General features: G+C 35.5%; 1 protein-coding gene and 1 long non-coding RNA gene across 3 annotated transcripts in view; one reads left to right on the top strand and one right to left on the bottom strand.

Annotated features, from left to right (window-relative positions):
- LOC128994405 (uncharacterized) overlaps positions 1–1,340 on the bottom strand; it is a 33,256-nt gene extending 31,916 nt beyond the window's left edge. The window contains exon 1 of one of the 2 annotated variants that reach the window (XR_008490892.1): positions 1,092–1,340. This is a non-coding gene — a long non-coding RNA (uncharacterized LOC128994405). The remainder of the gene's footprint in view (positions 1–1,091) is intronic. The other variant, XR_008490891.1, reaches the window with a different exon arrangement.
- On the top strand, positions 1,280–21,997 carry LOC128994403 (zinc finger protein 99-like). Its single transcript, XM_054418952.1, has 2 exons — positions 1,280–1,633; positions 18,934–21,997. Exon 2 carries the CDS (start codon positions 19,755–19,757, stop codon positions 21,240–21,242), a length of 1,488 nt encoding a protein of 495 aa, XP_054274927.1. The 5' UTR covers positions 1,280–1,633; positions 18,934–19,754; the 3' UTR covers positions 21,243–21,997.
- The last annotated feature ends 4,535 nt before the right edge of the window (positions 21,998–26,532 follow it).

Raw genomic sequence — 26,532 nt, forward strand, 5'->3', positions numbered from 1 at the left:
CCATCCACGATCGTGAAGACAGTTAGCAGTGGGTGGAGGATTCCGTACCCTCACTAGGCCTACTCATCCTCTGTGCAGTCTAATAAAACAGAAATAAACCTAAAAAAAATGTAAAACCATAATATAGACGATATAACACATTTTGTATCGATTTCCCACCATATCTTATCATTTTAAATGGTAGTGTGTATTTCTTAATAGGTTTACAAGTTACTTTGAGCCTGAGGTCCACCTAACGTCTCCACTCTCAAAATAAATGTGAATGTTTGAACATACATAAAACGAATGTTGTAAATGATATCCTGCCACATTTTATTGTTAAAAGGGTAGTATGTAATTACCTGTAAAAAAAAGGTTATGAAAATATAAACCTATACAGTGGTGTAACTAAAACATGGCTTTGAGGGGGAGTCCCCAACTATGGGGTGACTATGGCTTTGGGGTGAAGGAGCCCCAACACCGGGGGGTCTGGTAGCAAACAGGGTGGTCAGGGGGTCCCCCCAAAAAAATTTGAAAAATTATAACTCAAAAAATCAACCAATCAACCCAGTTGAGGCTGTCTCTGGCTGGTCAGAACCAGGAAATACCAAGTAACTAAATCATAATCACAAGACAACAAACAAATTTTATTAAGTTGTTATTGTACTTGTAGCCTTCTGAGCTGCGCGTGAAGAGCTGTAAGTATCTACTGAGTTTTTATTAGCCTATAGGCTAAATTATCTTAACAGGCTGAAAACTTAATGCACCGGTATTATTGATCAGTAGACCTACGACCTACAGTGTGGACATTTGTTAAGACACTTAAGACACAATCAACAATGAGGATTGATATTCAAAACCAATAATGTGAGAAACCCTTATGGATTTCTTGTGGGTAGACTTCGTATCTCTTGTCAAAAGCATCCCAATGAAAATTTCGATCGATAGCCTATATAGTTTGGTTAGTTAGGTTAGGTTAACTTAACTAACCAAACTATATCGAATGAAACAATCGAACAATCAATATTTTCATTCGGTTGTTTTTTACAACAGATACGGAAGTCTAGGCCTAAGTTACCCTTTCAAAGATATTCCAGAAATGCAGGACCTACCTTTAACTAAACTGGATGTGAAACAAATTTAATATAGTATACAGTTAGTATTTTACTTAGATAAATACACGCACGAACAGTACTCCTAGATCCTAATTCAATAATAACACCAAACGAGTAGCCTATAAACGACCAAACCAAAATAACATTTTGAGGTTAGCTGTTAGCTCTCTAGCCAGCCCTGAGTCCTGACCCTCCTAGGTCCTGACTCCCTGAGAGTTTCGTCCGTCGCGTCGTCGTAAGTTCGTGATCTAGTTCCTGGTTCCAGTACAGTACAGTAGTTTTGTTAACTTGTTGAGTTGTTGTTGTTGCTGTTGTTGTGAATTTACTACTAGTTGAGATATGATTGAATGAATGAATTCGAATTGACAGTTTGGAGTTGACACCTAAATCATCCTAAACTAATTAATTATGGAACGAAATGACCAAAAATATAATATTGTTATGTGACATAAATGGATATTAAACATGAAATATTCTGTTTTAAATGCCCAGATATTGAAATAAGGATGATACGCTTCAATTTAAAATATAAAAAATGAGTAAGTAAGTAGGCTAAATTAATTAACAATTATTATAACCTATTGCCTGATGTAACTCACTGTGATTTTAGGTTAAGAGTGGTAACTTACCAGATTTAGTTCAATATCACTCAGTTGTAACATTTAAACACGAGATGACTCAAGGACTAGGCCTATTAAAAACTTAACTTAGGCCTATCACAATTCCTTCATCTTGACAGCAAATAAAAGTACGCAGAGGATACGCGTCCGGTAATAGGACGTGGATTAGGCGTCCGGCCAATACTGTCATAGCCTAACCTAACCTAACTAACCAAACTTGCTGATAATGAAAAAAATCAAATGAAGGTTCAATTCTCTTTATAACATAAAATTATAAATGCCAAAAATTCTAACAAAAGATGTACAGTTAAGAAGAAATTACATTCAAAGCAAAATCTGTGATGAAAAGTTAAAGAAACCGATGGGTTTCGAACGAGGGACCTCTTGGATATCAGCCGAGCACTCTATCCACTACACCACGAACAATGCTGGCCAAACATAGTATCGTTGTGGTTATGGCGTTCCGGCACCCCACAACCCGGTGACGTCACTACCGGACGCCTAATCTAAGTACGTCTGGTTACCGGACGCGTATCCTCTGTGATAAAAGTAAATAATCGCCAATATAACATTTATTACAAATCAAGGCTTTCCACTTGGTTTCTTTATTGGCAAAGGATGTACACGTCTGGTGGTAACCGAACGTAGATTAGGCGTCCGGCAGTGACGTCTCTGGGTTATGGGGGGCCCGGAACACCATTGACACAACGATACGGTGGAATGCCGTCGGTGTTTATTTTAAAGCCGCCCATACACGGGCAAACATGTTCGCGAGCCTGTTGGTGTACACGCTTGCGAACATGCTCGGTGTTTCCAACAGACAGTCAAGCATGCTCAGTGATTCTGACAGACGATCGAGCATGCTCGTGAACATGCTCGCCACCACCGCCCAGTAGGCTACCTACTCTTGCTTATCTCGATCTGTGACAGTCAAGTTGTGTTTAAAATTGATGCTAACGCTGTTGGCTATTTGCGGTGGTCTTGTTTTATTGGAAAATGAGAAAAAAACGCAAGCCACGAAAAATATTGTGTAAGAGTTGGCTTGAAAACAGGAACCGGGTCACTCACATGTCTCTGAGTAGAACTAGCATTATATGATAATAAAAATGAACTGAGGATAACAGAAGACAGTCTCAAAGACATTTTCTGATGTAGGTATTTTCCAAACGTACCTATTTTAACTTAGGCCTACATGTACGCTCGCGAACATGTTGGTCGTACCCACGGACGGGCGAGCATGTTTTTGTTGGGGCTTGGGCTCACCAGGGCCAACAAGTTTAGCGCCGAGCCCAACATGCTCTCCCCTACGAAGGCTTGTAGACCCTATAAACTTACACGGGCGAGGATGTTCGCGTTGGCGGTGAACATGCTCGCCTGTTTATGGGTGGCTTAAGACATTGGGGATATACTTTTGCAACTCTAACAGAGTGTATAGCGTCACTCTTCTCTTGAGGGAACACCATTACCGCAACGAGACGGTTTGAAACCTTCAGTGATCGTGGCGTAGTGGGTAGCGTAGCCAGGTCCGCGGAATTGGCTAACTCTGGAACTCGCTAACCCGATGTTAAATGCCCTATCTTAAAATTTGGTCGATGAGAGGAACTCACTAACTTGTTCGGTTTCGGAATCGGCCAACTCCGGAACCCGCTCTAGAGCCGGGTTAGCGAATTCCGTCCTCGTACGGAAGTCGCTAACTCGGTCCCTCGGCGGAACTCGCTAACTCCCAATCAGAAGCCTTGCGCGCCATCCAATGGGAGCCAAGCACGAAGATTGTAGGCCAGTTTTGTCGAAAGTGTCGTACCTGCAATCGTATCGGTACCATAATGTCGTATACTACGGAAAATTAGGAGTAAGAGTAAGAGCAATGTAGTCGATAAAATAAATATCTATTCAGAATTATGTTTCATATTATTCTTATGATTATTATTAGGGTGTAAAATGCATCATAGTCTTACCAAAGACTAACCAACACAAGTAAACTTTACATCCCATTTTAAATTTTGAAGGTCGTTTTTCGTGTCTAGTTCATGTCCGGTGACACTGATCGCTAGTGTCGACGAAATTGTGTTTATATTATTTTATTGTAAACTTCATGATTTGCTCCCTTCTGTTTGGTTGTATGACTAGGGGACGTGTTATTAGTTATAATTAACGTGACCATATATATTGGAGTACGAAGCGGGACACCCCATTCCGGGGGGTCTGGGGGTATGGAATACCCCTCAGCTGATAGGGGGGTGGAAAAATGTTGAAAAATAATATCTGTAAACTAGCGTTTTTATGCAATCTAGACATAATAATTTGTAAAACATAAATTGGTTTTTAATTGAGTTTTTATTATATTTAACCTATTTGTAAGTTCATTGAACGGAACATATCTTTCTACTTAGAAATCTCCTCAAAAGTGGATAGCTTCACCAAGTGCACGTAAACAGTGGGAACTGAGCGAAGGACGTGAATTTACAAATGGCGGGTCACATCACTTTTGTTCGTCTCAAACTTAAGTTTAAATAAACGGATATTTCGCTTGTAACTCACTCTTAAATGTGAATTTCCGTTTGGTCATTATCTAATGCACAATTGAACAGTACAATAATCAAATCTCCAAACAAACTTTCTTCGCACCGAATGGTACCTAAAAGCAGTAGTATGTTTTCTGTGCTAAAAAAGAGAGGTTAAGGTACTGTAAACAACTTGACAGTTTAGTTTAGTTTAGGCCTGGCGCACACGGTTGATTTTTCGATTGGCCGATTAAAAAATCGGCCAAAAATAAATCGCCCTTGATTTATGTCTAGGCGCACACGTGGCGATTTTTTAGTCGAGAAATGGATTTTTTTAGTGTGTTTAAGCTATCCTAAAATGGACTATGTTGAATTAACCTGTGTTTGTGCTCTTCTAATTAGACCAAAGAAAAAAAAGAAGAAAACTTAAATATTGGGTCCATCCGATAGTAAGTCAGGGACTTTTAAATCGACAGTTTTATAAACTATACACTTTACGTGATGACAGTAAAAAGTCCTTTAATTACTATAGAATGTCTGATGAAAGTTTCAATTTTTATTATAACAGCTGTGGGCTGTGGCCTTTTTTAGCAAAGAAAACAACACAACTCACACTGAAGTTCACTGACTCCTGTGGAGAACAACAAGCGACTGGCCGATTTTTAGTCGACCGTGTGTGCGGACTGATAACAAATACATGATGCACAGATTGGCCGATGAAATAATCGCTCGTGTGCGCCTAGCCTTACTGACAACAGTGACAACCTGCGTCTTTTGAGGCCGTAGTAGCCTACAGTGCTTTAACACTCGCGCAGAAATAAATTGTAGGCCTACTAGTGCCGATCTTTGACGAGTATAGTATAGATAGTTGAGTTCACGCGATCGGGGATCGATGAACGATGACGTGCTAATTGTACAGTTAACCAAATAGGTTAATAGGTTGGTTTCCTTTAGTTTTCCCTATAGTTACTAACAAGTATTCTTACACGAACTAAACATTAGTGTGGAAAGGCAAAATTTCATATTCCATATATAATATTTCAAACGCCTGACCTCCAAAGCGGGACATTTAGGCGTCCCCCGGCCGATTGTGGGGACAACGGGACAACTTGTTGTAAAGCGAGACTGTCCCGCCGAAAGCGTGACGTATGGCCACGTTAGTTATAATTAGCACGTTTTATTTGTTTAAACGACGTTTTTAATTACTGAAAACAAGAAACAAATTGTAAACAAAACACGACCTCTAGGGAGAGCGCACCGGACAGAACTAACAATAAAATTGTCTTCAGCTGATCCATAAGGACGAGAAATGTACTAATATATTAAGGGAGTATGCTTATGGTCTTCTTACTTAAAAATAGTAGTTTATTGGGATGCAAAAAGATAGTACTGTAAGCCAACATTTAATTTGAATCTTTTTCAGGTTATGAAATATCTATTTTCGTAGTCGGTCATTTGTTTCTTTTATTCGAATTAATACAATTTTGTTAACTTCTGCAAATAAAATTATTTAGTTCGTATTTTGTCTACGGTACTGGGCTTGTAATCTTGAATGCTTGTCCTTGATAACTTTTCCTAACTTTTTGTCAAATATTTTTGCTTAGACTGTGATTACTCCTTAACTACACATCTTTTGTTAGAGTTTGAGGCATTTATAATTTTATTTTATGAACAGAACTATCTATATATTAAAAAATATCGCTTTTTCTTTTCCGAGTCCGTCCGCCTCTTCTATCCGACCGAGTTTCATGATTTTGGTCTTAAATTAAAGGTATGCACGCGTAGATTTGCCATCAAGCATCGGCATTTATCTGACGTATTACTCGAGTTATGCACAAACGTAATTTGCTCCCTGTACATTTCTTATGGGAGATAAATTTGGTTTTTCTTTTCCGAGTCCGTTCGGCTCTTCTACCCGACCGATTTTCATAATTTTGGTCTTAAATTAAAGGTATGCACACGTAGATTTGCCATCAAGCATCAGCATTTATTTATCTACAGTATTACTTGACCAAATAACATAAATTAGATTTTTTTTAAATTGTTCCTTCAATTGAAGAATATGTTTCCTCAGTTATAATTACGTAATCCTATATGTTTTGTTCTAAGAACCTTCAGTGAAATACCAGCTTCCATTTGAGCCCTTGATTATTAAGATCGGACGTACCTGAAGCGCGCTGCTGAATTCCAAACAATAAAAAATGTAATTATTTTGGGATTTACCGACGACCAGTGATCAATAACCCCATTTTAATTTTAGTCCGATTTTTATGATTGAGGTCTCGAATTGAAGGTATGCAAGTACAGATTTGCCATCAAGCATCGGCATAAATGTATCTATAATCCCACTTGGTGTATACGTAAATGAAATTTGCTCCCCATGTATTTCTTATGGAACTTAAATTTGGTTTCTCTTTGCCGAGTTCGTTTGGCTCTTCTACCCGACCGATTTTCATGATTGAGGTCTCAAATTGAAGGTATGCACACAAAGATTTGCCATCAAGCATGGGCATATATTTATCTTTAACCCCACTCGGCTTATACGTCAACAAAATTTTCTCCCGATGTAGCCTATTTCTTATGGGAGTTAAATTTGGTTTCTCTTTTCCGAGTGCGTTTGGCTCTTCTATCCGACCGATTTTCATGATTCAGGTCTTAAATTGAAGTCATACACGCAATGATTTCACATCAAGCATCGGCCATCGAAGTAAATGCATCGGCATATATTTACCTACTGTATTATTTGACCGAAAAAAATAATTTGATTCATTTTCAAATTCTTACTTCAATTTAAGATGTGTTTCACCAGTTATTTTGGTCTAAGGAACTTCAGTGAAATACCTGCTTTCATTTAAGCTACTGTAATAGTTAATCAAGCTATCGGCCAATTTTAAAGCAAACGCAAGGAGAAAAACTAACATAAACATTTTTTTGTAAGGGTTTTCTATGACTAAAAATCAATGGCTTCAGTATTGTTCATGTATGTTTTAGACTCAAAATAATCAGTACGGTATTTATAGGCTTTAAATTGAGCTATTGATCGTTTGAATCAGTATCAAGATACTGTATTACTCATCAAAACTCATAAATTTGATTAGTTCTTGGATATTATATTTTTAGTTTAACGCTGCGGAGCAGCATGGGTCCTCTAGTTTTTTGTTATTAGTAAACCTTCATTCGATTTTTATCTTATATCTTTTTTAAATTATCAGCAAGTTTGGTTGGTTATGTTAGCTGATGACAGTTTAATTTTATAATAAAAACATTAATTTTATAATTAAACAAATTATAGAAACATGTTTTTATTTATTAGTAAGTTAAACCTTCATTCAATTTTTTTCTTATATCATTCCAATAAAAAGTATTAAAGTATTATATTATCAGCAAGTTTGGTTGGTTAGGTTAGGTTATGATGGTTTCATTTTATAATTAAAAATTATAAAATTATAATCATCAGTTTCTGACCAGGACCCTGAGACACTAGTTAAATGAGTGTGCGTTGGACAGCGGTGCAAAAGTATAGATCCCTAGAAGTCTTGTGTGTTCGTTGGGTAGTGCTAAAAATAAAATAATGTAGTAAAAAACATGTGTCTTCAATTCTTTATTATATTGTTTTGTTGTGTTTGTAAACAAATCCATTATAATTCAATGTAGTATTGTTCAAGCTATTAAAAACCTTTCTAAAGCCAGACAAGTTTAGTGTAGATCCAAACTCATCATCTGCAAGTAAGGAATGGACACATTGGCACAAAATGTTTCAGAATTTTGTTACCAGCATCACACCACAACAATCCGACTCCGATAAACTCAAAATACTTATAAACTTTATTACTCCGGAAATCGACAAGTACATAAATGAAAGCGGTACGTATAACTATGCTATATCTGTGCTAAGAAGTATCTATGTAAAACCTGTAAATGAAATATATTCCAGACATAAACTATCTGCACGTTAGCAGCAGCCTGAGGAGACTATTGACCAATATCTCCAGGCTTTAAAACTACTAAGTAAAGACTGTCAGTTTAAAGCTGTCACAGCTGAAAAGAATAGTGGTGATTATATGCATGACACATTTATTGCTGGAATAAAATCTTCTGCAATTCGCCAGCGCTTACTAGAAAATGTTTCGTTGACACTAGATCAGGCATATAGTCAAGCCAGATCCCTAGAACTTGCACATGAGCAATCATTAGCTTTTCAATCTTTCCAATCTATAGTAAATGCAACTTCGTCCCAAGAAACTCAAGCGAGCAATCAGAATGTTGATGCAACTTCAAGCAGTTTAGAAAAAGTTTTCTCTAGCTGCTGTGACTGAAAAATGTTTCTTTTGCGGTAATCTAAGACATCCTAGGGTCAAATGTCCAGCTAAAAATACAATTTGTCATAACTGTGTTAAACAGGGGCATTTTGCTAAGGTCTGCATGGCAGGTAAATTACAAACCAAGCAATTGGATAAATCTTAAGAAGTAATGAACTCTATTGACCTAGCAGCTTCGCCCGGTGGGTTAACAAAGAGTACCAGTACAAGCCCTAGTTAATGGTAAATCTGTCTCTGCTTTGATAGATACGGGAAGCTCTCCAAGTTTTATAAACAAATCTGCTCTTAATTTAGGTATTCCTATAAAACCAGGTAGGGGTACTGTCTCAATGGCTACTACATCAATCACATCCGACATAACGAGACGTAGGAATTGGCTAACTCAGGAACTCACTAACTCGGTCGTGTGACGGAACTGGCTAACTCTGGAACTGGCTAACCGTCTCAGTCAGGAATTGGCTAACTCCGGAACCCGCTAACTCGATTTTGTCTCGCGGCGGAATTCGCTAACTCTGGAAGTCGCTAACCCGGCCGCGCCCACTGCTCGGAGCGTTGCCAACCTTGTACGACAAAATAATCGTACACTACCGTATTTGAAAATGTCAGTGTCTATAAAGATACAGTAAATTTTATTGTTTTTTGTTATCAATTCCACTTTTAACAGATAACTAGCCCAAAGTAATTAAAAGACAATTAAAAAATCATGAAAAAGTGTTTTTTTTATTAAACTGAACAATGGCCGGTTAAATGTTTATGATTTCGATCCTAAATATAAATGCCATCAGTATAAAAGAAAATAATAGAATATGAAAAATATTCAAAATTTTGTTTTATTGGGTAATAATTAAACCTCTACGAAATCAAGCTAAAATACACGCAAGTTCTTAAACACGGAAAACAGATTTAATTGTAATGTCGCAATAAACCAAAACCATTAATTATTACAGTCATCAACCATCGTAACTTTCATAACTAATTCATAGATTTGAAATTAAATGTTCGTCGTTGAACCGTCCAACTTACGTGTACAAATATGATGACATAGACTAAGTTTTATCTAGGCCTAATAGTTTGAACCAAAGCATTGTAGGCCTACTAGTAAATAGTTGCCTAATTCTAAAATCTGTTCAATTTTTTAGCAATAATGTTACATGTTTTAAAACCGTTTTTAGATTGTACGGTTGGTGTGGGTCGGATTGTAGACCCCTACACCTAAGCACCACTAGTAAAAAATAGGAGAAGATATAATATTCGTATAATAAAACGTGACAGGGTTATTTTAATTCACGATTCTTAATAAACGAATTGACGGATTTTCCTGATTTGAGTGTTGGGCTTCCTTTATATTGCTTTCACAATCGATATAAACTATACCAAGCCATTGCTCGGTTCACCGTTCCTTAGTACTGAGCTACACAATAGACAATAGCTTTGTTTTTGGATAAGATAAAGTAATTTTAGCTATGGCCACCATTCATAAGAATTGTAACAAACAAGAACGCCTGGGTCCATTTAGAACCTGCCTGGAGAAAAACTCCAGACTTTTAAAAAGTAGGCCTACTGAAAGACGTAAAATGAATATTAATTCAACAAAATTAAGAGGATGACCCGGGTTCTACACTAAAAGCCTACAATAAAAGAAATTTACAAGTTGTATTTATGCATAGACTAACATAAGGCCTACCACTTTATAATGTATTGATAAATATTTATTTAAATTCAATAGCTCTATTTAAAAATACATTACCACTACAATGTAATTCTGTAATGACGTTTAACGTGTAAATTTTATTATGATTTATATTTTAAGGTTACAAGCCCAGTAGGCCTATATAAAATACGAACTCAAAAATGTTCTTTGCAGAAGTTCACAAAATGGTATTTATTCGAATAAAAGAAACAAATGGCGGACTACGAAAATAGATATTTCATAACATGTAATAGATCCGAATTAAATGTGCATTTTTATCTTTTTGCATACCAATAAGCTACTATTTAAGTAAGAAACCCACATATAAAACATACTCCCTTATATTAGTACATTTCTCATCCTTATGGATCATCTGAAGACAGTTGTATTGTTAATTCTGTCCGGTGCACTGTCTTTAGAGGTCGTGTTTTGTTTACAATTGTTTCTTGTTTTCAGTAATTTAAAACCTTGTTTAACCAAATAAAACGTTCTAATCACAACTAATAACACGTCCCCTAGTTATATAACCAAACAGTAAAGAACAAATCATGAAGTTAACTATAAAATAATAGAAACTGAACACAATTTTGTCGACACTAGCGATCAGTGTCAACCGGACATGAACTAGACACGAAAAACGAGCTTCAAAGTTTACAATGGGATGTAAAGTTTACTTGTGTTGGTTAGTCTATGGTAAGACTATAATACATTTTCCACCCTAATAATCATAAGAATAATATTAAACATACTTCTAAATATATTTATTTTATAGACTACGTTGCTCTTACTCCTAATTAATCGTAGGATACGACATTATGGTACCGATACGATATAGGTACTAAACTTTCGGCAACACTGGCCAAAAATATTCGTGCTTGGCTCCCATTGGACGGCCCGCGAGGCTTCTGATTGGGAGTTAGCGAGTTCCGCCGAGGGACCGAGTTAGTGACTTCCGTACGAGGACGGAATTCGCTAACCCGGCTCTAGAGCGGGTTAGCGGGTTCCGGAGTTAGCCAATTCCGAAACCGAAGAAGTTAGCGAGTTCCTCTCATCGACAAATTTGAAGATAGGGCGTTTAACATGGGGTTAGCGAGTTCCAGAGTTAGCCAATTCCGCGGACCCGACATAACAGTTCAATGCAAAGTAAATCTTGTCATTCTTGATCACTTTTACAAGTAAGTTACTCTTTCATTGTTACCAGATCTTTGTGCAGATATAATTGTTGGACATGATATTTTGAAAAACCATGCAAGTATTAAAGTAGTCTTTGGTGGCAACAATTCACAACTAATCGTATGTAGCGTGGCAGCCTCAACTGTAGAACCGGTATCTTTGTTTTCTAATTTAAAACTGGAATGTAAGCCAATCGCAATCAAGTATCATCGCCATAGCACCGATGATTTAAAGTTTATCGAAAACGAAGTAAGTAAATTGCTTAAAGGCGATGTTATAGAGCCTAGTATGTCTCCATGGAGGGCTCAAGCATTAGTAGTTACTACTGAAAATCATAGAAAAATAATGGTCATTGACTACCCCAGAACTATAAATCGTTTTACATTACTGGACGCTTACCCACTACCTAGAATCGATGATATCGTTAACAAAGCTGCAAATTATGAGTTTTTCAGTACTATTGACTTGAAAAGTGCGTACCACCAAGTTAAGATAAGAAATGAAGAAAAACACTACACAGCTTTTGAGGCCTGTGGTCAACTCTACCAGTTTAAGCGTATCCCGTTTGGGGTCACTAATGGGGTGGCAGCATTCCAACGTGTAATTGACCAAGTCATCCGAACAGAACAGTTACAAGACACTTACGCCTATCTTAATGATGTCACAATCTGTGGAAAAACACAAGAACGATATGATATAAACTTTAAAAAGTTTATTGAAGCTGCATACAAATACAACCTAACTATCAATAATGAGAAGTCTTCATTTTCACTGCGATCTATCATCTTTATCATATATCACACAAAACTATCAAGCCTGACCCCAGTCGACTAGATCCTTTGAAAAATTTACCTCCGCCCAGAAACATCGCATCACTGAGGAGGACCCTTGGTATGTTTTCACATTATGCATCACTTATACCAGATTATGCTGCCAAAGTGATTCCACTTGCGCGTACTACATTCCCTTTGTCCAAAGCAGGGCTCCAGTCTTTCGAAACTATAAAAAGTGAAATCATCGGATCTGTAGTAAGCTGCATTGACCCTGAAGCGCAGTTCATCATAGAAACTGATGCATCTGAGAGTAACATTGCTGCTACTTTGACTCAATCGAACCGTCCAGTCGCATTCTTCTCAAGGATACTTTCTCCAGCAGAACAAAGACATTCAAGTGTCGAAAAAGAAGCACAAGCCATTGTGGAAGCACTGCGGAAATGGCGTCACTATTTGGTAGGTAAACATTTCAAGCTGATTACTGACCAGAGGTCGGTTGCTTTTATGTTCGATAACAACCGTCATGGCAAAGTGAAAAATGAAAAGATAATGAGGTGGAAACTGGAATTGTCATGCTTTCATTATGATATTGTATATAGACCCGGAAAAGATAATATGGCTGCATATGCCCTGACTAGAAAATGTTCTTCAATCCAAAATCAAGAAAAACTGTTGATTGATTTACATGCGAATATATGTCACCCAGGTGTGAAACATTTGTACCACTGGGTTCGAAGTAAAAACTTGCCCTACTCGATTGATGAAATCAGACGAATAACAAACTCCTGCAATGTGTGTGCTGCTGTGAAGCCTAGATTCTTCAAACACAAAGGGATTTTGATTAAAGCCACTTCTGCATTTGAACGGCTGAATATCGACTTCAAAGGCCCGCTGCCTTCATCAAGTCGAAACCGTTACTTATTAGTAATAGTAGACGAGTTTTCACGGTTCCCTTTCGCTTTCCCGTGTTCAGACATGTCATCGTCAACAGTTAAGTCGAAACTAAAAACATTAATTTCTACTTTTGGGGTTCCTAGTTACAGTACATACGTTCGGACAGAGGAACATCATTTCTGAGCCAAGACTTAAAATGCTACTTGAACTCACTTGGAATTTGGAATCTCAACTAGTAGAACCATTGCGTACAATCCAGCAGGTAATGGGCAAGTTGAAAGATATACCGGCATTCTATGGAAAACAATTGAACTGGCATTGACATCACTTAACTTAGAAATAAACCAATGGGAGACAGTTTTAGAGGATGCCCTCAGCTCAGTGAGATCATTACTTTGCACTTTGCACAGACACAAATCAAACTCCTCACGAGCGTATGTTCTTACATCCACGTAGATCTGGGAACAATGGTCTTTCAGCTTCTTCATGGGTTCTCAAATCCGGCCCTGTCTACTTGAAGAAATTCAATCGTACGTCCAAGTATGAGCCACTTGTTGAAGAGGTCCAACTTCTTCACGGGAATGCCGAGTATGCTCATGTTAAGTTGACTGATGGAAGAGAAACTACCGTGTCTACGCGTCATCTTGCTCCGGTTGGTGAGTACCAAACCGACATAGAGCAAACCGATTTTGAGAGTGATGAAAATACTCTATTACCCACTTCTCAACCTGAACCTGAATACTTTCCTAGTCCATCTTCAACACAGGATCAAGAAGATGAAATGAATACTACTGCCGAGAATTTACAACCTAGACAAGAAGCTTCTAGAGGAGAGAACCATTAACACATATACGAGAAGAAGTTTCAGAAGCAGAAGACCTCCTAATTATTTAAATGACTACATTCATTATCATTAGGGAGGAAGAATGTAGTAAAAAACATGTGTCTTCAATTCTTTATTATTTTTTTGTTGTGTTTGTAAACAAATCCATTATAATTCAATATAGTATCGTTCAAGTTATTAAAAACCTTTCTAAAGGTGATAAAAGTTCTTTTTCATTCATTCTTACTCTCATTACAATAGAGTACTCGGCTGATGTTCAAGAGGTACTTAGATCTAATCCCATCGGTGTCACTAACTTTTTGTCAAAGATTTGGCTTAGAATGCCATTTCTTCTTAACTGTACATCTTTTGTTAGAATTTGAGGCATTTATAATTTTATTTTATGAACAGAATTTAAACTTAAACTTAATTCTATTTATTCATTATCAGCAAGTTTGGTTAATTAGGTTAGGTTATGACAGTAACTGCGGATGCCTAATCCACGTCAGGATACCGGACGCATATCCTCTGCCTTCCTTATTCTACTTATTTATCTACACGCTCTTGTAGTAACAGGTGCTTGGTGATGTACAATGGGTGATTGTTGTGGAGAGCGGGACATGGACTAGGTGAGGAGGGAAAGGAAGTGTGACGTGTAGCAGTACTATGATCAGTCAAAAACATCCGCAAAAGAGCAGTTTAAAGAAATAGGAATTATGACTGTTTTTAGCTTATACATTTATCAAATAGCCCTTTATATTAAATCAATTCATGAAAGATTGCCAAAATTGAACTCTTTTCATATATATTCAACCAGAAAAGGTAATGAATTGGCGTTCAACAGACATAATTTATCGGTTTATGAAAACATCCCATCTTATAGTGGTGTTAAATAATTCAATAGCTTACCTGACAATATAAGTAATTTTAATTCATTTAAAAAACGTTTGAAATTATTTCTCACCAACAGACCCTTGTATAAATTAGAAGATTTTTTCCAACTTCCTGAAATTTGATTTTATGATAATAACAATATTCTTTTCCTACAGTTACCGAACAATGTACATGTTCTCTCACTGATATGAGGAAGCAAAGTGGCCAATTCGCTCATCAGTGAGACAATGTTAACATTGTCTCACTCTAATTACTTTGTCTCACTCCAGATTTGCAACGTGAAGGCACGAAATAGTGAGCGCGTAACATGCAGGCAACGTCGTATGCGCGCGACATACGTTGGCAGCACTGGCTGTAAATCAGCTGGTCAGCTGTTGTACTGTTGTATTTGTCACTTCACATTAAATGTTATATTAAAAGTTCACTTCTGTGTAAAAATAGGTTGTTTCTTCACAAATTTATTTGTTTTATGGTAACTGTAGGAAGAGTATAATGTGCAACTCGAGTTCAAAGTACAATTGCCTCACTCGAGAAACCATTCCTCACTCGCCTACGGCTCGTGAGTAAGAATTTCTCTCGAGTGAGTCAATTGCTCACTTTTCTCACTAGTTACACAAATAACTATTGTAAGTAGTCTTAAGTTTAATATTGTGTTTTTATAACTGACTCCATTCTGTACAAAATGTGCAATATGAATAAAGTTATTTTGATTGATTGATTGAAACTATTAATAATTCGTGCTGTGTATATATATGGAGTATGTATATTTTTTACTGTAAAAACACTTTACCTCATTTGCATGAAAAAATTGCCAACATCCATACAACACTCGACATAGAAAAACTCTTCAGTTCCCTATCAATAGAACTGTTATTTATGTGAAAGCTCCTTTGTATATGGGTAGGAAACTATTCAACTAACTCCCTAATCAAATCAAATCGACAGAAAATATGGATATTTAAAAAAAACTGCTAAGGGAACATTTGTAAATACTTTGTCCTTATTCAGTTGATTCTTTTTGTCTAACGTCACTCTTTTTTGTTGTATTTTAAACCACTGACCTCACTTTTAATATATTACTTATTGTAAATTCTATGTGTCAAATAAACATTTCATTTAATTTCAAACCCCTTATTATTTGGCCGTGTAAGAACTTCCCTACTCAAATGAGTGTTAGTATCTTAAGCTGTAATCAAATTATCGTCTAAAAATACTGCCCCACCTTCCAAGCCTTGGAGTGTCTGTTCAATGGAATTTTGAAAAATGCCAGGAGCTGAGGAGATGCCATATGGCATTCTCTGATAGGAGAAAACCCCTTTATGAATACTGATTGTGCATAATTGTTTTGGCTCGTCATTTAATTTAAGTTGCATGTAAGCTTGGCTGCGATCAATTTTACTAAAGGTTTATCCACCTTGTAAATTAGCAGATAGTTCCTCGATTTTAGTTAGAGGATACTTGTTAACTTCTTGGAATGGAGTAACTTTAAAATCCCTACAGATTCTAATTTCCCGACTTTTCTTTAAAACTGGGACTATAGGTGTTGCCCACAATGCGCTACTTACAGGTACTAAAACTCCACCCTTCCTCTGTTGTAGAACAGCTCCTGTTCCTTATAAGCTAAACACTCAATTATAAGGCGGATTGGATAAGACGGATCTGCTGAAGTACGGTACTCTACCATAAAGCCAATTATGAAAAACAAAGATAAAAGTTTGGAGAAAGAATAGTTTCAAACAGACCACCTTATCTTGAAAAACATCAAATAAATAACAAAGAACAGTTTGGATTCAGGCAAAATCTTTCAACCATAGATGCAGTTTCAACATTTATCGATTTCATCATTAAGAATATGGATAATGGATAGTAAAACCTCTTCTGCAGCAATCTTTTGTGACTTGTCAAAAGCGTTTGCCACTATTGACAGAAACATAAATTAAACTTAATTAACATAAACATAAACATTAAAAATAATTGTTCGTTTTCTTGTTTGTTATTATTTAAATCTGTGTGATAGTAAGCAATATTCAGTACAAACAATTAACATAATTTAGAACGCCATTATCTTATCACAAGGTATAAATTTATAAATGCACAATATCATTTTGAAAAGAAGTGGAAGAGAACACATACACACAGAAGCAATAATAATTCTGTTTGAACACTCTTTCTAGTTTCAACTGTGTCCACACTCAGTATATAGACTGGTGAAATTTGATATTTTTTGTCGCAGACACAATGACAGACAAACAGACACAAATTGACTCTGATTCAGTTTTCATAGTGTATAAAATCATTCATAGTGTTTAAAAATAACAAAAAACTTTATGATTTTACGCAATGTACAGACAAAACTGTAATTTTATTATGTATTATCCTAAAAACATAAGTTTTTGACATTTCGTTCTACAAATATTTGTATTTTAAACCACCTGATAATTTTGTATTTTGAATCGTTGTTTTGCGCTAAATGGTTTTAGAACAGATTCAAAAAACTGAAAATGTTCTCCAAATAAGTGTTTATCTCTTCGAAGGCCTCTTTCATGTAACCAGGATCATATGACAAGTGCAGCAAGGCCAGGACAAACTTTCGTGGGGGGGGGGGGGGTCAGGTCAGTGGCGGTTCTAGGACCTTGTTAAGGGGGGCTCCTGGGGGGCTTGGGGGATGTTTTACACCCCCAATATAAGAGGGGGGTCTTGGGATTTTTTTATATTTTTAAAGTGGTTTAGTGATTTTCTAAAGCAATTTTTAACGCCTAAAACTGTCACAAATTGTAAAAAAACTCCCATTTAACCGGTTGTTTGTCATAAGCAAGTAGACATTTACAAATTCAAACTATGACGATTGCATTCATAAATTTGTAACCATACTTTAGGCTACGGCCATATCCTCCTAAAAACCGTTTAAGACTTTCTTTAGCCCCTGTAGACCCCCCCCCCTTTAGAATCACTACTGGGTCAGGTCATGACTGTGGATAAAAGATTCAAGCACTTTCATTCAAACACCAATTCCCATGCTTATTTCCAAAATGTTGATATAGTTACAATTATGTAATACTAGCTGTACCCGCGGGCTTTGCCCCGTTTAACTTCATAAGTATTCGCATGGCTCATTCACGTCCTGGTTGAAGTTTGTTCGCTACGCTCACTCACCTTTAGGTTGGAGCTCGTTCGCTGCGCTCATTTGCTTCGCTAACTCGCCTCCAGGTTGAAGTTCGTTCGCTACGCTCACTCACCTTTTGGTTGGCAATTAGCTGTTGTCATAAATTTAAAAAAAATAATAGTACTGCACCCTGTTGGTAATCCTTGTAACTTTTATGCTATTGAACATCATAGAACAGAACCAACTTGTTTAATTGAAACAGCTGTTAAGATTCATTAATTCCTTTTAAATATGAAAAATCATAAGGTTAACATGGGGAACTACAGAACCACTGGGGCGGAGCCCGAAAGGATTTTTGAGATGAGAATAATGCTTTAATGTTAATCGGGAATGTGTGCTATCATCATGCCAAATTTCAGCCCAATCCGTCCAGTAGTTTATGCGTGATTGAGCAACACACACACAAACATACACACAAACACACACACAAACTCACAAACTTTCAGATTTATAATATTAGTAAGATATTACAGGATGATAAATCTGTTTTGTTTGAGTAAAGTATTTTTGTTGAACCTTCATAGTTTTATTACCTCTTTAATATAGATCAGATTTATTAATAGTTTTTTTTTTTTTTTTATGAAATATGAATAGTTACTGCAAAACGTAATAAAACATAAAATATAATCATCTTTTGTGGTTTCCATTTTATAAACTTGCACTTTTTAAACCTAGTGTCAATTTTTACTACTAAATTTCGGGATTTGGGGGGGGGGGTTTGACCCCCTAACCCCCCTGGCTACGGCCTTGAAGTGCAGGAATCATCTGCATGCATAGTGTACAGTACAATGTTTTCGTCAGCTGGGAAAGTCAGCTGAGTCAAGCGTGTAAAGTATATCAGACTTGTATTTTTGGTGTTGCATATGTTTATTGTAATAGCTATTGTGCGCAATATTTTAATGTTTGGAAACCTACTGTAAATCAACAAACGAATAAGGCTAAATGTGAACAAGAAATGTATTTATTTTATAATGTATGGTCTTTTTCAGAAGAGGAAATGGATTTGAAGAGGAAAAGAAACTTCAATTTGTTGCAAGAAAGATAATTTAGATAATCTTTTATAGTACTTTAAACCACAGCTAAAATGATTTTAAGTTTCTATTATACTATAAACTACTATTGAAAGTAAGTAATTCACTATGTAAAACTTGACTTAAATCTGTACAACCGTTATGTGTATAATGTGATATTATTTGATAAACAATATTTTAAAAAAGCATGGGCTTACCGATATATAATACGATGGAACATAAAAGACAAGCAAATTAAGAAAAATAGTTAAGGTTGGCTATTGGTATTAAATACACATACAGTAACAAAACTTAATTAAAGACATTTTAAAGTTAAATAATACAATACATAACTTTTTTAAACATTCAAAAAATTTTCCAACAAGACACTTATTTAAATAGACATAAGAGCCAACTGACTAATTCTAATTAGTTACTAGATTGTCTGATGAGTTATAAGAAAATTTTAAAAAATAATGTCTAAGATCACAGAAAAGTTTCCCCTTAAGTGTCCAATATGTAAAAAAACTATTTTAACTAATTGGGAAATGAAGAATCATATATATGTGCATACAGGTGAACGTCCATTTCAATGCTTGACGTGTGAGGAAACATTTATTGAATTACATAAGGTAAAGTGTCATTTGTTGACACATTCTGTCAAGTTTCCTTTTAAGTGCACTACATGTGGAAAATGCTTCACAACCATTAGCAAAATGAAGAGACATACATTAATTCACACCGGGGGATAACCTCATATTTGTCATATATGTGGAAAATCGTTCACACGCAAATATCATATGAAACATCATATATTGGTTCACACTGAAGAACGACCTCATAAGTGCACTATATGTGGAAAATCGTTCACAAGAAAATGTCAAATGAAACGTCATATATTGGTTCACACCGAAGAGCGACCTCATAAGTGCAAAATTTGTGGAAAATCCTTCACGACCATTGGCAATTTGAAGATACATACATTAACTCACACTGGAGAGCGACCTCATAAGTGTACTATTTGTGGAAAATCCTTCACAACCATTGGCAATTTGAAGATACATAGATTAACTCACACTGGAGAACGACCTCATAAGTGCACTATATGTGGAAAATCCTTTAACCAACTCAGCCATATGAAGAAACATACAACGCTTCATACGGAAGAGCGACCTTATGAGTGCACTACATGTGGAAAATCCTTCAACCAACTCAGCTATTTAAAGAAACATAACCGAATTCATACTAAAGAGCATACTGAAGAGCGACCTCACTTGTGTCCTATATGTGGAAAATCCTTCAAATCCAATAACGGAATGACACTACATGCATTGGTCCATACTGAAGAGAGACCTAATTTGTGTCCTATTTGTGGAAAATCCTTCACAACCATTGGCAATTTGAAGATACATACATTAACTCACACTGGAGAGCGACCTCATAAGTGTACTACATGTGGAAAATCCTTCAAAACCATTAGCCAATTGAAGTTACATACATTAACTCACACTGGAGAGCGACCTCATGAGTGCACTATATGTGGAAAATCCTTCACAACCATTGGCAAAATGAAGATACATACATTAATTCACACTGGAGAGCGACCTCATAAGTGCACAACATGTGGAAAATCCTTTAACCAACTCAGCAATATGAAAAAACATACAACGATTCATACTGAAGAGCGACCTCATAAGTGCACAACATGTGGAAAATCCTTTAACCAACTCAGCAATATGAAAAAACATACAACGCTTCATACTGGAGAGCGACCTCATAAGTGCACTATATGTGGAAAATCCTTCTTAACCAACCACAAAATGAAGACACATACATTAATTCATACTGGAGAGCGACCTCATAAGTGCACTACATGTGGGAAATCCTTCAACCAACTCAGGTATTTAAAGAAACATAACCGAATTCATACTAAAGAGCATACTGAAGAGCGACCTCACTTGTGTCCTATATGTGGAAAATCCTTCAAATCCAATGGCGGAATGAAACAACATGCATTGGTCCATACTGAAGAGAGACCTAATTTGTGTCCTATATGTGGAAAATCCTTTAAAACCAATACTGCTTTGAAGATTCATACATTGGTTCACACCGGAGAGCGACCTCATAAGTGCACTACATGTGGAAAATCCTTTAATCAACTCTGCTGTATGAAAGAGCATACAGTGGTTCATACTGAGGAACGACCTCATTTGTGTCCTTTATGCGGAAAATCCTTCAAATGCAACAGCCATTTAAAAAAACATACATTGGTCCACACGGGAAAGTGACCTCATAAGTGCACTACAAGTGGAAAATCCTTTAAGAAACTCAGCCATATAAAGAAACACACAACGGTTTATACCTCATAAGTGCTCTATATGTGCAAAATCCTTTAGGACCAAAAACAGTATGAAGAAACATACAACGCTTCATACTGAAGAGCGACCTTACGAGTGCACTACGTGTGGAAAATACTTGAAATACAAAGACACATTGAAGATTTATATATTGGTACACACCAGAGAGCGATCTCATAAGTGCACATGTGGAAATTGAACTACAGGTTCATGAAGATTGTTGTGAAAGCCTGATGTACATTTTGCCCATGTTTAGCATCATTAGGAGCAGAGGTTGTTTTTATATCTTTTTAAACACTATTACTTTTCATATATTATTAGTTGGTTAATGATTTATGTAGCCAGCGCAGGAATCCGAGCTTGCGTGTTGGGACCGAAAACGTTACATATCTTCTTTTAATGTTTAACCCTCCATTGGTGATACCAGAGTTTTCCTCCGGGCGCATTTGTTTTAATAGAAAAATATGTAATATCGCCAGCCGGCAGCTTTAGAACTAACAGTACCTCACATACATCCTTCTACAATTATATTGATTGTACATGGTTTATGGTCGTTTTAGTATTATAATATGTGACAAAAATACTTTTTCTAATATTTCAACACTCTGGAAAAAAACTCTGTGTGTCACCGATTGAGTTGTTTTTGTTTACTCTATATTTTATAAATATGTAAAGTAAGAGATTTTATTGAGTTCATGTACAGATTTATTGATTATACAAGTTGTAATACGTTTTTATATTAATACCTATAAAAAACTTTGTTTGTCTCATGTTTCAACACCCGGTAAAAACTCTGTGTACCACCGATAGTGATTTAAAATCAAAGACACCGTTAAAGGGTTAAGAATACCCTTCAACCCTCCTGAATTTCCTGTCCTGAAATACGTAGCTTTCACGGCTGACCTAAAGAACTATAACATCAACTGATGATCCACTGTTAAACAATCTCAAAAATAGCTCAGATTCAGATTATTTGTGTCATTTTCTAAATTCAACAGAAAAAAAGCAAATTTCTCCTCTCTAAACATCACCCGAAAATTCTTAATTAGATTGTCACACATTTCGTTTTAGGCAAAATGGCTAAAATGGACACAACATTTTTACAATTTTGATCTGATCGCAATTGCACTCCAGCGCATATTAAGATTTTAAATAATTATATAATGTAATACATTTAAAGATACAAATCTTCATTGTTTGTTAGTTAATGTCATGTTGTTTTACACTTTACACCTATTAGTTGTATCTTTCACTGATTATTTATTTAGATGTATTCTATAGGTTTTTATGCATATGGCAACTGAAAACTTTAATGTAATGTCAGAGTACTTTCCAGGGCTATTATCTGAGTGTGTATTGCCTTGATCCTTAAAAGACAGTAATCATAAGCTTTTGTAACTTAATTTTATCTTACTAATATTATAAATGTGAAAGTTTGTGTGTCTGTTTGTTTGTTCGTTTGTTTATTTGTTTGTTTGTTTATTTGAAGTTCAATCTCGCATTAACTACTGGTTGGATTGGGCTGAAATTTGGTATGGTGATAACTCACATCCCCGATTAACATATAGACATATTCTTATTTCAAAAATCCTTTTGGGCTCCACCCCCAGTGGCTCTGGAGTTTCCCATGTTAACCTTATGAGTATTCATATTTAAAAGAAATTAAAGAATTTTGTCAGCTGTTTCAACTACACTAGTTGGTTCTATGATATTAAATAGCATTAAAAAGTTATAAGGTTTACCAACAGGGTGCAGCACTATTAATATTTTTTGCATTTATGACAACAGCTAATTTGAACTAACTAGCAACAAAAAGCTGTGATTACAATGAGAACTTTACTTTTTTCTATTTTTAGGTGCAATGGTAGAACATTATGGCTATGGTAGATATGCTATACTAAAGCATAGGCCTACCGTAAATTAAAAGAATCAAATTTTCTTAAACTGTGTCCTCTCCCATTGCCAACGCAAAGCCAAATATAACTGCAATATGCATTTTATACTTTTTACGCTAAACCCGTACGAAGGACGGGTACTCTGCTACTTATGTAAATACTAGCTGTTGTACCCATGCTTTGCAATGGGAAGAGGACACAAAATAGAAACATTTTAATCTTTACATTTGTTGCATATAATAGTTACACATCCGCCAACGCTTTTAGAAACAAAATTCAACTTTTATGGCCTTAATAGGAACGTTTAAGTTATGACTTTTAAATCTGGTAAGTAGTGGATACCACCATTTTGATTTTGATTAATTTTAAATCTTGTGTAGGCTGATATGAGAAAAACTGACCAAATGTTTGAATAAAACTTTGACATACATGATTTACCTTCATCTCCCTTTCACATATCACATATCTTTTAATTTATTATTGACATTTTAAATTTCAATTTTGAAGTTGCAAAAATACTAATTATCAAATTTAAATGAACATTTTTTTAAATTTCATTCTTCTTTATATTAAATCACAAATCCTTCCGTCTTCAGTTTCTTCACTCACAATAAATCATTAGCTAAACTAAGTCAGCTGTTATAAAGTTTAGAAATATTGCTGTGCCTTATCAATACAGTCTTTTGAACTATTAAAGATAAAGAAACTATATCTATAGGTACTATAAACAATTTTAAACAAATAATTTAGCATTAAAGACAGCAGACAATACTAATATGATTATCAAAGCATCAAGGACTAAGAAATGTAATAGCAAATACAGTATATGTTTCATTGCATCTCTGATTATACTCTACAAAAATATCAACAAACAACTTAATATACAAACAAGTTCTTTTAATCAGTTCCATCGTCCATTGCCTTACAATAACTTAATTTACCTACATATACATATAAAAAACAATGTGATGTGCAAGTTATGTTAAGTTACCGGTAATCTAAACACATGTTAAGCAGTTACAATTTATTTAAAGTAGCCTTCAAATTCATACAAAACATCTATACATTGTAATTTTCATACTGTTTCCATAAAAACATATCAATAACATTATTTTCATAACTTAGACGCTTTAAAAAATCCAAAGCAGAGCCGGAGTTGATACAGCAACGGTTATAGAATCTGTTTTTTTCTATAATCATTGACATAGTTTTAGAATAAATAATCCATGATAAAAGGTTAAATTAAAATAAACCTACCTCATAGTTATAGCAAATATTATATTTAATTTCTTTGTATCAGCTGTCTGCAATTGTGAAATATGCAGTTTAGCAGTTCTTCTTGTTTACATTTGTCAAAGCAAATGTAAACAAACATTGTTAGTGTTCTCATTGCAGCCATGGAGACCAATCAATATTTACTTTTAAAATGTTCACTTCAGAACTTTTAAAGCCAAAGGGGGCAAAGCCTACGGTCAGTATCGAAATGTGAGTAGTCCTATAATGGTCCTTGGTATGGTAGCTATATTTTTGTAAATTTTAAGCCCATTAGGTTCAGTAGTTTTTGCACCTATTAGTAACACACATACAGACAGACACCATTAGATTTTTATATAATAGTATAGAAAGATATATGTTTAAATATATTTTATTATTTTAGTGTATTAAATTGTTCACACTCAGTATTGAGACTGGCAATTACAGCATTGTGGTAAAACTCATAACTCTAAAGCCCCCACAGCAGATGAGCATGTTGGGTTGGAAGTCAGGTTGGAGTTGGCAGTTTACACTGGAGCCTACGAATAAGCATTTTTGTACTTTGTCATTTATGAAATGGATTTTGACTCAGCTGTTGTGTTGATTAGTATTGTAATAAGTTTAACTCAAAATAATAAGAACAAACAATGACGTGTATGGACCAAAAGGTGGCTTTTGAATAGAAATCGTTATTCACTATATTTGAGGTGAGCGCCCAAAAAAAATCCACTTAGCGTATTAACTGACGTGCTTTATTAAGTGGCACCAGGGCCGGTTCTAGGAATTTTTCAGAGTTAAGCGAACACCCGAATCAGCGTCACACTTAGAATCCCCCCCCCCCCACCACCCCACCAGCAACCCATGAACATTACTTAACTCTATTTGTGAATTTTTTCCCAAAGATTTTGGGAAGAACTTTTTTATTAGTTTAGGTTAGAAGAATACTTGCAATAAAAGACTGTTTATTATTCCCAGGAATTTAACATTTTTACACTTGTACTCATCGTATAAACTTTAGCAAAACCAAGGCTACACTAAAAAAAACAGGCCGTAATGCTCGTCAAGCATGACGTCACGATAGAAGACGGCAATGACGTAATGTTTGCCGTTTGTGATCAGCTGCTTGTTTTAATCTTTCCATGGAAAATAAATAAATAAATACCTACGTCATTGCCGTAAGTTAACAATTTATTTCTAAATGTGAAAACAATTTTTACGCCACACTACACTATTTTGACGAACTTCCCACACAAGGATTTAGCCCAGAAAACAGCTGTTTGCCGCCAGCTTAATCAGGGTTTCATTGCGTACCGGTACTACTGTAGCCTACTGTAATGAGTTTTACCGGACACCAATCAGCTGATTACACTGTATTTTTTTTAACTTTATTTAATTTACAAAGTTGAACAATAAGCAAATGATATAAATAGTAATACAAAAATAACTTGAAGAACATGAGCTAGTGATTGACCACCGTCAACACTAGCAAACAAAGAGAATTTTGATAACACTTAGCCGAATCTGAATGGTAGGTCCAATATCGTATGTCGCTTCAGTCTGTAAATGGTGTTGTGATTGTCCAATAAATTAAGTGCAAGATAATTTGAATGATTTTCCAATTTTATAATGTATTTTTAACTAGATTTTGTAATTTCTTCTTTTACTGTTCGAATTTGAAGATCATTGTGAAGTGTTCTGTTGGTAACAAACCAAGGAGCGTTGACAATTTTACGTAATAATTTTGATTGGTAACGTTGAATAATTTCAATAATTTGTTTAAACTGAACTCAATTTCATGATCCGTTTTTCAATTTCATATTTTATTTTAAAATATTGACATTTTTAACAAAAAAATTGCAATATTTCATAAATAAAACTAGATAACAAAAAATGGATTGCTGAATTGAGTTTGGCTTAAAAAAGGAACTCGAAATGATGGGTCACAAAACCTCCTTCATATTTAAAATAGTTGATCACATTTCAAAATGGCGGAACCAAGATGGCGGCCAAAAAAAATACATCCGTCATAACCAAGTTAAAATAAGTAGACAATGACTGGTAGTGTATACTTA

Source organism: Macrosteles quadrilineatus, unplaced genomic scaffold, assembly GCF_028750875.1.
Source record: "Macrosteles quadrilineatus isolate MER2022 unplaced genomic scaffold, UCM_ALF_1.0 Scaffold_5__1_contigs__length_97177068, whole genome shotgun sequence".
In the NCBI taxonomy this organism is placed as follows: Eukaryota; Metazoa; Arthropoda; class Insecta; order Hemiptera; family Cicadellidae; genus Macrosteles; species Macrosteles quadrilineatus.

What these genes read in the sequence shown, in the direction of transcription:
- LOC128994403 (XM_054418952.1), top strand. Translation starts at nt 19,755, where the DNA reads ATGAAACATCATATATTGGTTCACACTGAAGAACGACCTCATAAGTGC.